The sequence below is a fragment of the Hypanus sabinus genome, chromosome 11, assembly GCF_030144855.1.
Source record: "Hypanus sabinus isolate sHypSab1 chromosome 11, sHypSab1.hap1, whole genome shotgun sequence".
NCBI lineage: Eukaryota > Metazoa > Chordata > Chondrichthyes > Myliobatiformes > Dasyatidae > Hypanus > Hypanus sabinus.
Window position 1 is genome coordinate 1052899 of NC_082716.1, and position 14266 is coordinate 1067164.

A 14266-nucleotide genomic window follows, 5' to 3' on the forward strand; every position below is an offset into this window, starting at 1 on the left:
GCCCCTGGCAGGGGGACAGAATAGTGGTTTTCTGGAATGTGGGAAGTATGCACTGGTTTCCCTGAGGCTGTGCTCTCTCCTGGCTCAGCCTCTTACTTGACAGGACCATGCTTGCTCTGGGATGTGACGTGATGCCTCTCTCTCCCAACAGGGTCCAATCGGACGAGCCGGACTTCCTGGGGCTGATGGATTACCCGGACCACCTGGCACAATGCTGATGCTTCCTGTGAGTTTACTGCTTCATAGAACACTGCACCACTACAGCACAGAAACGGGTCTTCAGCCACCTAGTCCGTGCCAAAATATTAATCTGCCTAGGCCCATCGAGCCCACCCTGGACAATAGCCCTCCATACTCCTATGAGCATCTTCTGTCTGAAGTGTTCCTATACTTCCACCACCCTGGATGCATCCCACTTCCTTCCTCTCAAAACCTCCCACAACAAAGACGCTCCCTGTCCCCGACCCTTCACTGTGACCTCCGATCAATCCCTCCCCTACCCTATCCTTCCCCAGGGACACTCCCCCCTCTCTGACCCTTCACTGTGACCTCTGATCATCCCCTCCCCCTCCCTATCCTTCCCCAGGGACACTCCCCCCTCTCTGACCCTTCACTGTGACCTCTGATCATCTCCTCCCCCTCCCTATCCTTCCTCAGGGACACACCCCACTCCCCGACCCTTCACTCCAATCATCCCCTCTCCTCCCTATCCTTCCCCAGGGACACCCCCCCCTCTCTGACCCCTTCACTGTGATCAAACCCTCCCCCACCCTATTGTTTCCAGGGACACTACTCCCTTCTCGACCCTTCACTCTGATCATCCTCTTCCCTACCCTATCCTTCCCCAGGGACACTCCCCCAGCCCCAACCCTTCACTGTGACCTCCGATCATCCCCTCCACTCCGATCATCCCCTCCCCCACATCCTTCCCCAGTGACACCCCCCCCCTCCCTGATGCTTCACTCCGATCATCCTCTCCCCCACCCTATGCCTCCCCAGGGACACTCCTCGACCCTTCACTGAGACCTCCGATCATCCCCTCCCCACCATCCTTTCCCAGGGACACTCCCCCCTCTCTGACCCTTCACTGTGACCTCTGATCATCTCCTCCCCTACCCTATCCTTCCCAGGGACAATCCCCCCTCCCCGACCCTTCACTCTGATCATCCCCACCCCCCACCTTATCCTTCCTGAGGGACACTCCCCCATTCCCAACCCTTCACTGTGACTGATCAATCCCTCCCCCACCCTATCCATCCCAAGGACTCTACCCCCTTCTCGACCCTTCACTTCGATCATCTCCTCCCCCACCCTAACCCTCCCCAGGGACACTCCCCCCTCTCTGACCCTTCACTGTGACCTCCGATCATCCCCTCCCCCACCCTATCCTTTCCCAGGGACACTACTCCCACCCCGACCCTTCACTCCGATCATCCCCTCCTTCACCCTATCCTTCCCCAGGGACACTCCCCCATCCCTAACCCTTCACTGTGACCTCCAATCAATCCCTCCCCCACCCCTTCCCAGGGACTCTACCCTCTTCTCGACCCTTCACTTCGTTCAACCCCTCCCATCCTTCCCCAGGGACACTCCCTGTACCCCAACCCTTCACTCTGATCATTCCCTCCCCCACCCTATCCTTCCCCTCCTCGACCCTTCACTCCGATCATCCCCTCCCCCATCCTATTCTTCCCAGGGACTCTACCCCACAACCCTGACCCTTCACTCCAACCTCTAATCATCCCTCCCCCCCTGTTGTTCCCAGGGACACTCCCCCCTCCTTGACCCTTCACTATGACTTCTAATCACTCCCTCCTCACTGTCACTCTCCAAGGATCCTCTCCTTCCTTCTTCACTATACTGTCCGGACACCCCTTCACTCCCCCACTCCACACCTCCCCAAGTGATATGGTGGAAAAACTCGACAGCTAGACAGCATCTGTGGGGAGAGTTCTTGATACGACACCCTTCCCCAGTCCTGATGGAGAGTCTGCCACCACAAGCCTCAACTGTGCTCTCCTCACAGACATTCATTGACCTAACGGGAGTTTCCCCCATTCCCTAGTCTTATTACAGACTTGCAGCATCTCATCCCTGCCACAGGTTGGTTGAGATGAGAACAAGAGGACATGGGTAAGAGTAAAAGGTGAAATATTTAAAAGGAACTTGTGGGAGAATTTTTGACACAGAGGTAGAGTATAAAAAGAGCTGCCAGTGGAAGTGGTGAACGTGGGTTCGATTTCAGCATTTAATGGAAATTCGAACAGTACATGGCTGTGAGGGGTATGGTCCGGGTGCAGTCAATGGATGTGGCAGAACTCAGTAGATGGGCTGAAGGGTTTGTCTGTGTAACTTTGTTTTCTTCTGATCAGAGGTGGTTGTTGATGGGACCCTGGTGCACAGGATATTCTGATCTCCAAGTGGGAAAGTGAAGGGGTGACTGGGATGCCCCTTTCAAGTTGTAAGTACTGATAATGGAGGATGGAGAGCTATGAGGTTTAAAGAAGGTAACCCTTGGCTGTGATATTAAATGGTATTTGTCATTCATTTTCACTAAGTGGGCAGAGCAGCTGCCTCACAGACTCAGAGACCCAGTTTCGATCCCAACCTCAACCACTGTCTGTGTGGAGTTTGTACCTTCTCCCTGTTTCCACATGGTTTTCCCTGGGAGCTCTGGTCCCTTCCCACCTCCCGGATTCGTTCAGGTTGGTGGATTGATCAGCTGCTGTAAGTTGTCCCTAGTGTGTGGGTGAGGGGTGGAACCTGGAGGGAGTAGATGGGAATGTTGGGAGAATAAAATGGGATCAGTGTAGCATTGGGGTCAACACAATTTACAGCTATAGACATGGAAACAGGCCGTTTGGCACAACCTATAAATGCTGACTCGATTGCCTTGGTAACCCATTCCACCTGCCTCCATTTATATATTCTTGTAAACCTTTTCTATCTATGGTAGGGTGCAATTCAGTTGAGGGTAGGTTTTGTCAGAATAGGTGTTGTGTGTTAGGGGTTTTGGATTGTTTTTCTGTTGCTGTTAAGTGTTGGGATGTAGATGTTTTGGGTTGATGTCCTATTGGGGAAAGGCATTTGGGGGGTTTGGGTATTTGGTAAAGCTGCTATGGGTTTGGGTATGTGTAGAATAGGGAGTGGGGCTATGTGGTTGTTGGGAGATGTGAGATCCCTCCACCAAGAGGAACCACCCACCCAGAGCCAGTAAAGGATTGTCCAGCCAGAGCCAGCAATAGACTATCTAGAGTCACTGAGGGATTATCCAATGGTCCAATAGACCATCCAGAGCCAGTGATGGTTCATTCACCTTGAGCCAGTGATAGTTTGTCCATCCAGAGTCAGAGATAGACGATCCTGTCAGAGCCAGTGATGGACTGTGATCTTCCATGGTTTTGCCTCTCTAGATGTATTGATTATGTTGTTCTCTACATTTCTCTGTAGTTCCGCTATGGCTCCAGTGGTGAGAAGGGACCACCGATATCAGCGCAGGAGGCACAGGCACAGGCTATTCTACAGCAGGCCAGGGTAAGTATCGCTGGCAACCCTGGCATTTACTCATTGGTTCATAGCTTGGCCCCAGTACTGGACCCCATTGACACCTGCTATTACTTGTCACCTGCCAGGTTGGACTCCTTAGCCTCCCCACATGCGTAATATGCATCTTCCCTCTACATTTCCAGTCCTAATGAAGGGTTTCATCTGGAAGTATCACCTACTAAGTTCCTGCAGCATTTTATGTGTTAATCTGTTTGATTTTCTCAACCTCATTCATGTATAAGCCTTCCTCTGATCTGATTTTCCAAAATACATCAACCTTATACTTATCATAAGACATAGGAGCAGGATTAGGCCATTTGGCCCATCGAGCCTGCTCCACCACTTAATCGTGCCTGATCCATTTTGTTTCTCCTCCTCATCCCCATTTCCCAGCCGTCACCCCGTAAGCTTTGATGACATGTCCAATCAAGAACCTATCAATCTCTGCCTTGAATAGACCCAATGACCTGGCTTCCACAGGTGCATGTGGCAATAAATTCCACAAATTCACCACACTCTGGCTGAAGAAATTTGTCTTCATCTGTTTTGAAATAGAATCCCTCTATCCTGAGTCTTTGCCCTCTTATCCTAGACTCTCCCACCATGGGAAACATCCTTTTCACACCTACTCTGTCTAGAGCTTTCAATATTCAAAAGGTTTCAATGAGATCCCCCCCCTTATCATTCTGAATTTTAGCGAGTACAGACCCAGAGCCATCAAATATTCCTCGTACGATAACCCTTTCATTCCTGGAATCATCCTTGTGAACCTCCTCTGAACTCTCCCCAATGCCAGCACATCGTTTCTAAGATGAGGGGCCCAATACTATACTCAATACTCAAGGTGAGGCCTCACCAGTGCCTTATAAAGCCTCAGCATCACATCCCTGCTCTTTTATTCTAGACCTCTTAAAACGAATGGTAACATTGCATTTGCCTTCCTCTCCCCGTTCAACCTGCAAGTTAACCTTCAGGGTGTTCTGCACAAGGACTCTCAGGTCCATCTACATCTCAGGTTTTTTGATTTTCTCCCCATTTAGAAAATAATCCGCATATTTATTTCTACTACCAAAGTGCATGAACATGCATTTTCCAACATTGTATTTTTTTTTGCCACTTTCTTGCCCATTTTCCTAATCTGTCTAAGTCCTTCTGCATCCTACCTGTTTCCTCAACATTACCTGCCCCTCCACCAATCTTCGTATCATCTGCAAACTTAATGAGCTATCTATTTCATCATCTAAATCATTTATATGTTTGATTGTCCATCGGAATCTGATGACGACACCCACTCCTTTAACTGTGAGATCTTTGATGACTATACAGTCCTATCCTGGACCTACAAGTTCTATGGCAGGTGGGACATGTATATGTGGTAGTGGTGGTGGTAGGGATGGCAACCATGGCTGCATTTCTCCTGGCTCTTTTCTGCTGTCTTCTGGTTGTTCTTTCCATCTCCAGAATACGAACCCCGACCCTACACAGCTGTTGCCAGGTGTTACAGTCAGCAGCAACATTCTCCAGGTCCTCAGGTCTGACCTTATACTTCCTTAAAGCATTCTTCATCTGATCTTTATGGCGCTTCTTTGGCCCTCTAGCTGAGCATTGACCATGATGTAGCTGGCCTTATGTCACTCTGTGGGGTAGCTGACATGGGGACATCCTTATCACGTGCCCCAGCTACTGCAACTGATGCTAGGTGATCATAGCCTGAATTCTTCTGCAGTTGGTCTTTACAAGTATTTCAGTGTGAGGCACCCACTGGCGCCAAGTAATTCCCAGGATGCGCTGGAGACAGCTTTTGTGGAAGTGCTCCAAGGACTTGATGTGTCGGCTTTAGGTTACCCAAGCTTCACAGCTGTAAAGGAGGGTGGTGACACAGACCGCTTGGTATACAGCAACCTTTGTGGAGGGACGAAGGCTCCTGTTCTGAAAGACTCTACGCCGAAGTCTCCCAAAGGCAGCAGATGCCTGTTTAATGTGGCTCTGGATGTCGTTGTCAATGCCACTATCCTCAGAGAGAATGCTCCCCAGATATTTGAAAGATGGCACTACTGACAGCTTTTCATCACCAACCGTGAAGGCAGGTAGGGTGGGTGGGACACTGGTACTCCATTGGCAAACCACTTCTGTCTTGGTGGTATTGACAGTCAGCCCCATCCTGCTGTACGCTCTCACTGCCACAGCAGGTACAGTCTGAAGATCCGCCACAAGAGCACAATCATCTGCATACTGCAGCTCCAGGACCCGTTCTCTATGGAGTCTGCTGGTTGCGTGGAGCCTCCTGATGTCAAAGAGGTTGCCATCTAATCTGATGTACACTGCCACACCGCTGCTGTCCTCAATCTCATGGTGGAGAAGCTTGGTAACACACAAGAGGAAGATGTTAAAGAACACTGGCACTAGCACACACCCCTGCCTCACCCCTGTGCATACAAGGAAGGGCTCGGACTCTTGTCCTCCTATGGTCACCCGAGCAGTCATCCCATCATGGAACTGGCGGAGGATGTTAACAAATTTATTGGGACAGCCAAAACTGAGGAGGACATCCCATAGAACCATAGAACATTACAGCACAGAAGCAGGCCTTTTGGCCCTTCTTGGCTGTGCTGAACCATTTTTCTGCCTTGTCCCACTGATCTGCACCTAGACCATATCCCTCCATACCCATCTCATCCATGTACCTGTCCAAGTTTTCCTTAAATTTTAAAAGTGAGCTTGCATTCTCCACTTCAACTGGCAGTTCATTCCACACTCCCACTACTCTCTGTGTGAAGAAGCTCCCCCTAATGTTCCCTTTAAACTTTTCTCCCTTAACCCATGTCCTTTGGTTTTTTCTTCCCTAGCCTCAGTGGAAAAAGCCTGCTTGCATTCACTCTATCTATACCCATCATAATTTTATACACCTCTATCAAATCTCCCCTCATTCTTCTACCCTCCAGGGAATAAAGTCCTAACCTATTCAACCTTTCTCTGTAACTGTTTCTCAAGTCTCGGCAACATCCTTGTAAACCTTCTCTGCACTCTTTCAACCTTATGGAAATCGGATACACATTTAAGTATAGATTCTTGGAAGAAAGAAATCTATGGTTGTATTCCATTAGAAAAAATTACTTATAATTTAAGAGATAAATATGAAACATTTTTGAAAATTTGGAGCCCTTATTTACAAAAGACAGGATTAAATATATAGATGCTTTGAAGATGAAACAATTGGTTATTAGGGGAAAGAAATAAATATACATATTAAAATTATTACGAATTCCATGGAGCATGTGGAGATCTTCCAATAACCAGGCTTTCTTTCTTTCTTTTTTTTTCTATAGGGCAGTTAGGGGGAGGGGTTAAGGGGAGGGGGTATGGGTTATATACATTGTTTTTTCATACTTTGTAATCATTTAAAAATGCAATAAAAAAAGTTAAAAAAAAAAAAATTCTTCCTGTAATTAGGTGACCAAAACTGCCCACAATACTCCAAAAACGGCCTCACCAATGTCTTATACAACCTCACCATTACATTCCAACTCTTATACTCAGTACTTTGATTTATAAAGGCCAATGTGCCAAAAGCTCTCTTTACTATCCTATCTATCTGTGATGCCACTTTTAGGGAATTATATATCTGAATTCCCAGGTCCCTCTGTTCTACTGCACTCCTCAGTGTCCTAACATTTACCTTGTATGTTCTACCTTGGTTTGTCCTTCCAAAGAGCAATACTGTAGCGGTGTGCTACAAACAGCGCTAAAATTACGACACGGAGTCGGTAACTGCAGTCGAAGGAAAAACTTTATTCGAAAACTTCAGCCTCACTTTTAAGCCTCTGTCAACCGGCCCCCCATGGCGAAGAGGCTCCAAAGCTCTGTGCTCGCAAACCCCCGTAGGCTATCTAATTGTGAGTCGGTTCGCATACGCTAGGAAATGAGCCGCCACATAACCCCCCCCCAGAACCGGCGATACACCCCCCAATGTCCACAGCCTGGGCCAGAACCTGCTTGGGAGGTCGGCCTCTGCGCCGAGGCGCCGGAAACTCGGCCGGTTGCGCCAGGTCCACATGGGCCGGCTTGAGGCGGTCCACCGTGAAAACCTCCTCCTTCCCCCCAACGTCCAGCACGAACGTGGACCCGTTGTTCCGGAGCACCGTAAACGGCCCCTCGTATGGCCGCTGCAGCGGTGGCCGATGCCCGCCCCTTCGTACAAACACAAACTTACAGTTCCGTAGGTCTTTGGGTACGCAGGTCGGGTGCCGCCCATGCTGTGAAGTGGGTATGGGGGCCAGGTTACCGAGCTTCTCGCGAAGTCTGCCCAGGACTGCAGCGGGTTCTTCCTCTTGCCCCCTCGGGGCTGGTAGGAACTCCCCGGGGACGGCCAGGGGCGCGCCGTATACCAACTCGGCCGACGAGGCGTGCAGGTCGTCCTTGGGCGCTGTGCGGATGCCGAGAAGGACCCAGGGAAGCTCGTCCGCCCAGTTGGCTCCTCGCAGGCGGGCCATGAGGGCCGACTTCAGGTGACGGTGGAAACGCTCCACTAGCCCGTTCGACTGTGGGTGGTAGGCAGTGGTGTGGTGCAGCTGAGTCCCCAAAAGGCTGGCCATAGCTGACCACAGGCTGGAGGTGAACTGGGCGCCTCTGTCGGAGGTAATGTGGGCTGGTACACCAAAGCGGGATATCCAGGTGGCGATCAGGGCTCGGGCGCAAGATTCGGAGGTGGTGTCGGTGAGCGGGACCGCCTCTGGCCATCTTGTGAACCGGTCCACGATAGTCAGGAGGTAACGCGCTCCGCGCGACACTGGCAGGGGGCCCACGATATCCACATGAATGTGGTCGAAACGCCGGTGGGCGGGATGGAACTGCTGCGGTGGGGCTTTGGTGTGCCGCTGAACCTTGGCCGTCTGGCAGTGCATGCACGTCCTGGCCCATTCACTGACCTGTTTGCGGAGTCCGTGCCAAACGAACCTGCTGGAAACCATCCGGACAGTTGTCCGGATGGAGGGATGCGCCAAGTTATGAATGGAGTCGAAAACACGTCGCCGCCAGGCTGCGGGGACGACCGGACGGGGCTGGTTGGTGGCGACGTCACAGAGTAGGGTCCTCTCACCTGGGCCCACGGGGAAGTCCTGGAGCTGCAAACCAGAGACTGCAGTCCTGTAACTCGGAATCTCCTCATCTACCTGCTGTGCCTCTGCCAGTGCCTCAAAGTCTACCCCTTGGGAAAGGGCATGAACGGTAGGGCGAGAGAGCGCATCCGCCACGACATTGTCCTTACCCGAGACGTGCCGGACATCCGTTGTGTATTCAGAGATGTAGGACAGGTGGCGTTGCTGGCGGGATGACCAGGGGTCGGATGCTTTCGTAAACGCAAAGGTAAGCGGTTTGTGGTCCGTGAACGCGGTGAAGGGCCGACCTTCTAGGAAGTACCTGAAATGCCGGATTGCCAGGTAGAGCGCCAACAGTTCCCGGTCAAAAGCACTGTACTTGAGCTCGGGTGGCCGCAGGTGTTTGCTGAAAAACGCCAGGGGTTGCCAGCGACCTGCGATGAGCTGCTCCAGCACCCCACCGACTGCCGTGTTTGATGCGTCCACTGTGAGGGCGGTAGGGGTGTCCATTCTGGGATGTACTAGCATTGCGGCGTCAGCTAATGTCCTTGCTCGGACCCGACATCAGGGCGAACAGGGGGCGCATGATCCGGGCAGCTGAAGGGAGGAAGCGGCGGTAGAAATTGACCATACCTACGAATTCCTGAAGGCCTTTGACCGTGGTGGGTCGGGGGAAGTGGCGGACCGCATCTACCTTAGCGGGCAGAGGGGTTGCCCCGTCTTTAGTAATCCTGTGGCCCAGGAAGTCAATGGTATCAAGTCCGAACTGGCATTTGGCAGGGTTAATTGTAAGACCGTACTCACTCAGTCGGGCGCAGAGTTGACGGAGGTGGGACAGATGCTCCTGACGACTGCCGCTGGCTATGAGGATGTCATCCAAATAGATGAACGCGAAGTCCAGGTCCCGTCCCACCGCGTCCATTAACCGCTGGAACGTCTGTGCGGCATTCTTCAGGCCGAACGGCATGCGGAGGAACTCGAAGAGGCCAAACGGGGTGATGAGAGCCGTCTTGGGGACGTCGTCAGGATGCATCGGGATTTGATGGTACCCTCGGACAAGGTCGACCTTGGAGAAGATCCGGGCGCCGTGCAGGTTTGCCGCAAAGTCCTGAATGTGCGGCACAGGGTAGCGGTCCGGTGTGGTAGCCTCGTTCAGCCTGCGGTAGTCGCCGCACGGTCTCCAGCCCCCCGTCGCTTTGGGCACCATGTGCAGGGGGGAAGCCCAGGGGCTGTCGGACCGCCGGATGATCCCCAATTCCTCCATTCTCTGGAACTCCTCCTTCGCCAGTCGGAGCTTGTCCGGGGGAAGCCGCCGAGCACGGGCATGGAGGGGTGGTCCCTGTGTTGGGATGTGGTGCTGTACGCCGTGCCTGGGCATGGCTGCTGTGAACTGCGGTGCCAGAACCGATGGGAACTCCGCCAGGACCCTGGTGAAATCGTTGTCGGACAGCGTGATGGAGCCGAGGTGAGGGGCTGGCAACTGGGCCGCGCCCAGGGAGAACGTCTGAAAGGTCTCGGCGTGTACCAGTCTCTTCCTGGGCAGGTCAACCAGCAGGCTGTGAGCTCGCAAAAAATCCGCACCCAGAAGCGGTTGGGCTACGGCGGCCAGTGTGAAGTCCCACGTGAACTGGCTGGGGCCGAACTGTAGCTGCACCTGACGGGTGCCATAGGTCCTTACTGTGCTGCCATTCACGGCCCTCAGGGGGGGACCCGGTGCCCTGCTGCGAGTGTCGTAACTTGTCGGAGGTAAAACGCTGACCTCAGCCCCAGTATCGACCAAAAAGCGGCGTCCCGACCTGCTATCCCACACATACAGGAGGCTATCCCGATGGCCAGCCGCCGTAGCCATCAGCGGCGGCTGGCCCTAGCGTTTCCCGGGAACTTGCAGGGCGGGCGGCAACGGCGGGCTTCTGCGCCCCACCGCTGGTGGTAGAAGCACCAGTGGTCATTGGGCCGGGGGTTAGTGGGCTCTGCGGCCGGGCCTGGACTGGTTTGCTGCCGGGAGCGTGGCTGGGAGATCTGTGCGATGGACGCCCCGCTCACCTTTTTGGCGTTCCACAGCAAGTCCGCCCGGGCTGCCACCTTCCGGGGGTCACTGAAATCCGCGTCGGACAGCAGCAGGCGTATGTCCTCGGGCAGCTGCTCCAGGAATGCCTGCTCAAACATGAGGCCTGTGTGTCCCTCGGCCAGAGACAACATCTCGTTCATTAAAGCCGATGGAGGTCTGTCGCCCAAGCCATCCAGGTGCAGTAAATGGGCAGCCCGCTCGCGCCGTGAGAGTCCGAAAGTCCTGAGGAGCAGGGCTTTGAATTCCGTGTACTTGCCGTCTGCCGGGGGCGACTGTACGAACTCCGCGACCTGGGCAGCTGTGTCCTGGTCGAGGGAGCCCACCACGTAGTAGTAGCGGGTGTCTTCTGAGGTGATCCGGCGAACGTGGAATTGGGCTTCGGCTTGCTGGAACCATAGGTCCGGGCGCTGTGTCCAGAAACCCGGCAGTTTCAACGAAACCGCATGAACAGAGGCGGCGTCGGTCATTTCTGGTCCAAAAATCGTTTGGACCGTCGGGGTCACCAATTGTAGCGGTGTGCTACAAACAGCGCTAAAATTACGACACGGAGTCGGTAACTGCAGTCGAAGGAAAAACTTTATTCGAAAACTTCAGCCTCACTTTTAAGCCTCTGTCAACCGGCCCCCCATGGCGAAGAGGCTCCAAAGCTCTGTGCTCGCAAACCCCCGTAGGCTATCTAATTGTGAGTCGGTTCGCATACGCTAGGAAATGAGCCGCCACAATACCTCATTAAACTCCATCTGCCATTTTTCAGCCCATTTTTCCAGCTGTTCCAAATCCCTCTGCAAGCTTTGAAAACCTTCCCACTGTCCACTACACCTCCAATCTTTGTATCATCAACAAATTTGCTGATCCAATTTACCACATTATCACCCAGATCATTGATATAGATGACAAATAACAATGGACCCAGCACTGATCCCTGTGGCACACCACCAGTCACAGGCCTCCACTCAGAGAAGCAATCCTCCACTACTACTCTCTGGCTTTTCCTATTGAGCCAATGTCTAATCCAATTTACCACCTCACCATGTATACCTAGTGACTGAATCTTCCTAACTAACCTCCCATGCGGGACCTTGTCAAAGGCCTTACTGAAGTCCATGTAGACAACATTCACTGCTTTCCCTTATAAATTACAATGATGTTTGCATTTCTCCATTGGAGTGGGATGTTCTCGTCAGTCCAGGCCTTGGTGATGTACTGGTAGAAGGTGCAGATACACATGTACCCCCCGTTCTTCAGTAACTCAGCAGGGATATTGTCAGTGCCAGGGGACTTATTGTCCTTAAGGGAACGGACAGCTGATAGAACCTCCTGGAAGGCTGGTGTTAGACTGAGGTCGTGGGTAGGAGGAAGTTCAGGCAGTTCGTCCAGGATGGTGGGGTCTTCATCAGAATCCTGATTAAGCAGGATGTTAAACTGCTCAGCCCACCTCAGCAGAATGGTATTCTGATTCGTCAGAAGTGTTGGACCATTTGCTGTTTTCAGGGGAGTAATGTATTGATTTATTGGGCCATAGATGGTTTCGACAGCATTGTAAAAATTATGCATGTTATTATTATCGGCAAAGGACTGGATTTCATGTGCCTTTTCAGTCCACCACTCATTTTGTATGGCCTGTATTGCCTTTTGCACTGCGAGCTGCCTGCCAATGCTGCCTGATGCTGGTGGGTGAAGGGTTATCTAAAGTTGCCCAGTGTGCTTTGTGTATGTTCTTAAGCAAGTTGTGGATGGTATCTGAGTTATCATCAAACCAGTCTTGGTGGTTCCTGCTCTTATGGTCGATGGATTGGGCTGCTGTCTCATAGAACGTAGAGCTAATGTAGGTTCACTGTTGTTCCACGGTATCTTCTGAACTCAGACAAGGTTCCAGCTCCCTTAGTTTCTCAGCTAGGATGCGTCGAAACTCACTTCTTGCTTCTGTGCTTCTCAGGCGGTTGCAATTTAGATGCTTTTTATTGGGTTTTTGCAGCCACAAAGGGGGACGTACTTTCATATGGAGCTTGGTCACAATCATGTGGCCACAATCATTAGCATACAGCATAAAAATAAGTGGTCCCAACACCAGTCCCTGCGGAACACTACTGATCACTGGCAGCCTATCAGACAAGGATCCTTTTATTTCCTCTCGCTGCCTGCTACCAATTAGCCAATGCCATAATCATGTTAGTAAGTTTCCTGTAATACCATCGGCTCTTAACTTGTTAAGCAGCCTCATGTATGGCACCTGTCAAAGGCCTTCTGAAAGACCAAATATACAACATCCACTGCACCCACTTTATCTATCGACTTGTAATATCCTCAAAGAATTCCAACAGGTTCGTCAGGTAGGATTTTCCATGAAGGAAATCATGCTGGCTTTGTACTAACTTGTCCTGTGTCACCATGTACTCCATCACCTCATCCTTAACAATTGATTCTAACATCTTCACAACCACTCAGGTCAAGCTAACTGGTCTATAATTTCCTTTCTGCTGCCTTTCTCCTTTCTTAAAGAGTGGAGTGACATTTGCAATTTTCCAGTCCTCTGGCACTATGCCAAAGTCCAATGATTTTTGAAAGATCATTTCTACTGCCTCCACAATCTCTAATGCTACCTCTTTCAGAACCCTAGGGTGCAGTTCCTCTGGTTCAGGTGACTTATGCACTTCTAGTCTTTTAGCTTTTTGTAACAGTAACTGCACCCACTTCTCTTCCATCACACACCACAACATCTGACACACTGTTAGTGTCTTCCACAGTGAAGACTGATGCAAAATACTCATTTAGTTCATCTGCCATCTCCTGTTCCCCGCTATTATTTCTCTTGTATCATTTTCTAGCAGTCCTATAGCCGCTCTCATCTCTTGTTTATTTTTTACATACTTGAGAAAGGTTTTACTATTCACTATGATAATATTTGCTAGCTTGCTTTCATATTTTATCTTTTCCCCTCTAATGATTCTTTTAGTTGTTATCTGTAGGCTTTTAAAAGTTTCCCAATCCTCCGTCTTCCCACTAATTCTGGCTTTGTTGTCTGCCTGCTCTTCTTCTTTTACAATATCTTTGACTTTTCTTGTTAGCCATGGTTCTATTATTTTACCATTTGTGTATTTCTCCTTCTTCACTTCTTCCCTTACCCCTCTGAAATACTGCTATCATGTTTGCTGTTGTGTGCTGGGGCAGCAGGCTGAGGGTAGCAGACGCCACAGAATCAACAAACTCATTCGCAAGGCCAGTGATGTTGTGGGGGTGGAACTGAACTCTCTGACGGTGGTGTCTGAAAAGAGGATGCTGTCCAAGTTGCATGCCATCTTGGACAATGTCTCCCATCCACTCCATAATGTACTGGTTAGGCACAGGAGTACATTCAGCCAGAGACTCATTCCACCGAGATGTAACACTGAGCGTCATAGGAAGTCATTCCTGCCTGTGGCCATCAAACTTTACAACTCCTCCCTCGGAGTGTCAGACACTCTGAGCCAATAGGCTGGTCCTGGACATTTCCACTTGGCATAATTTATTTATTATCATTTAATTATTTCTGGTTTTATTTTGCTATATTTCTGCTCTATTC

At 51.0% G+C, this 14266-nt stretch overlaps 1 protein-coding gene across 1 annotated transcript in view; it reads left to right on the top strand.

The window, feature by feature from the left end:
* Positions 1-14266, top strand: part of LOC132402321 (collagen alpha-1(XI) chain-like) — a 404241-nt gene that overhangs the window by 152940 nt on the left and 237035 nt on the right. The window contains exons 13-14 of the mRNA XM_059985200.1: positions 152-226; positions 3451-3534. Coding sequence (XP_059841183.1) covers positions 152-226; positions 3451-3534 — 159 coding nt within the window. The remainder of the gene's footprint in view (positions 1-151; positions 227-3450; positions 3535-14266) is intronic.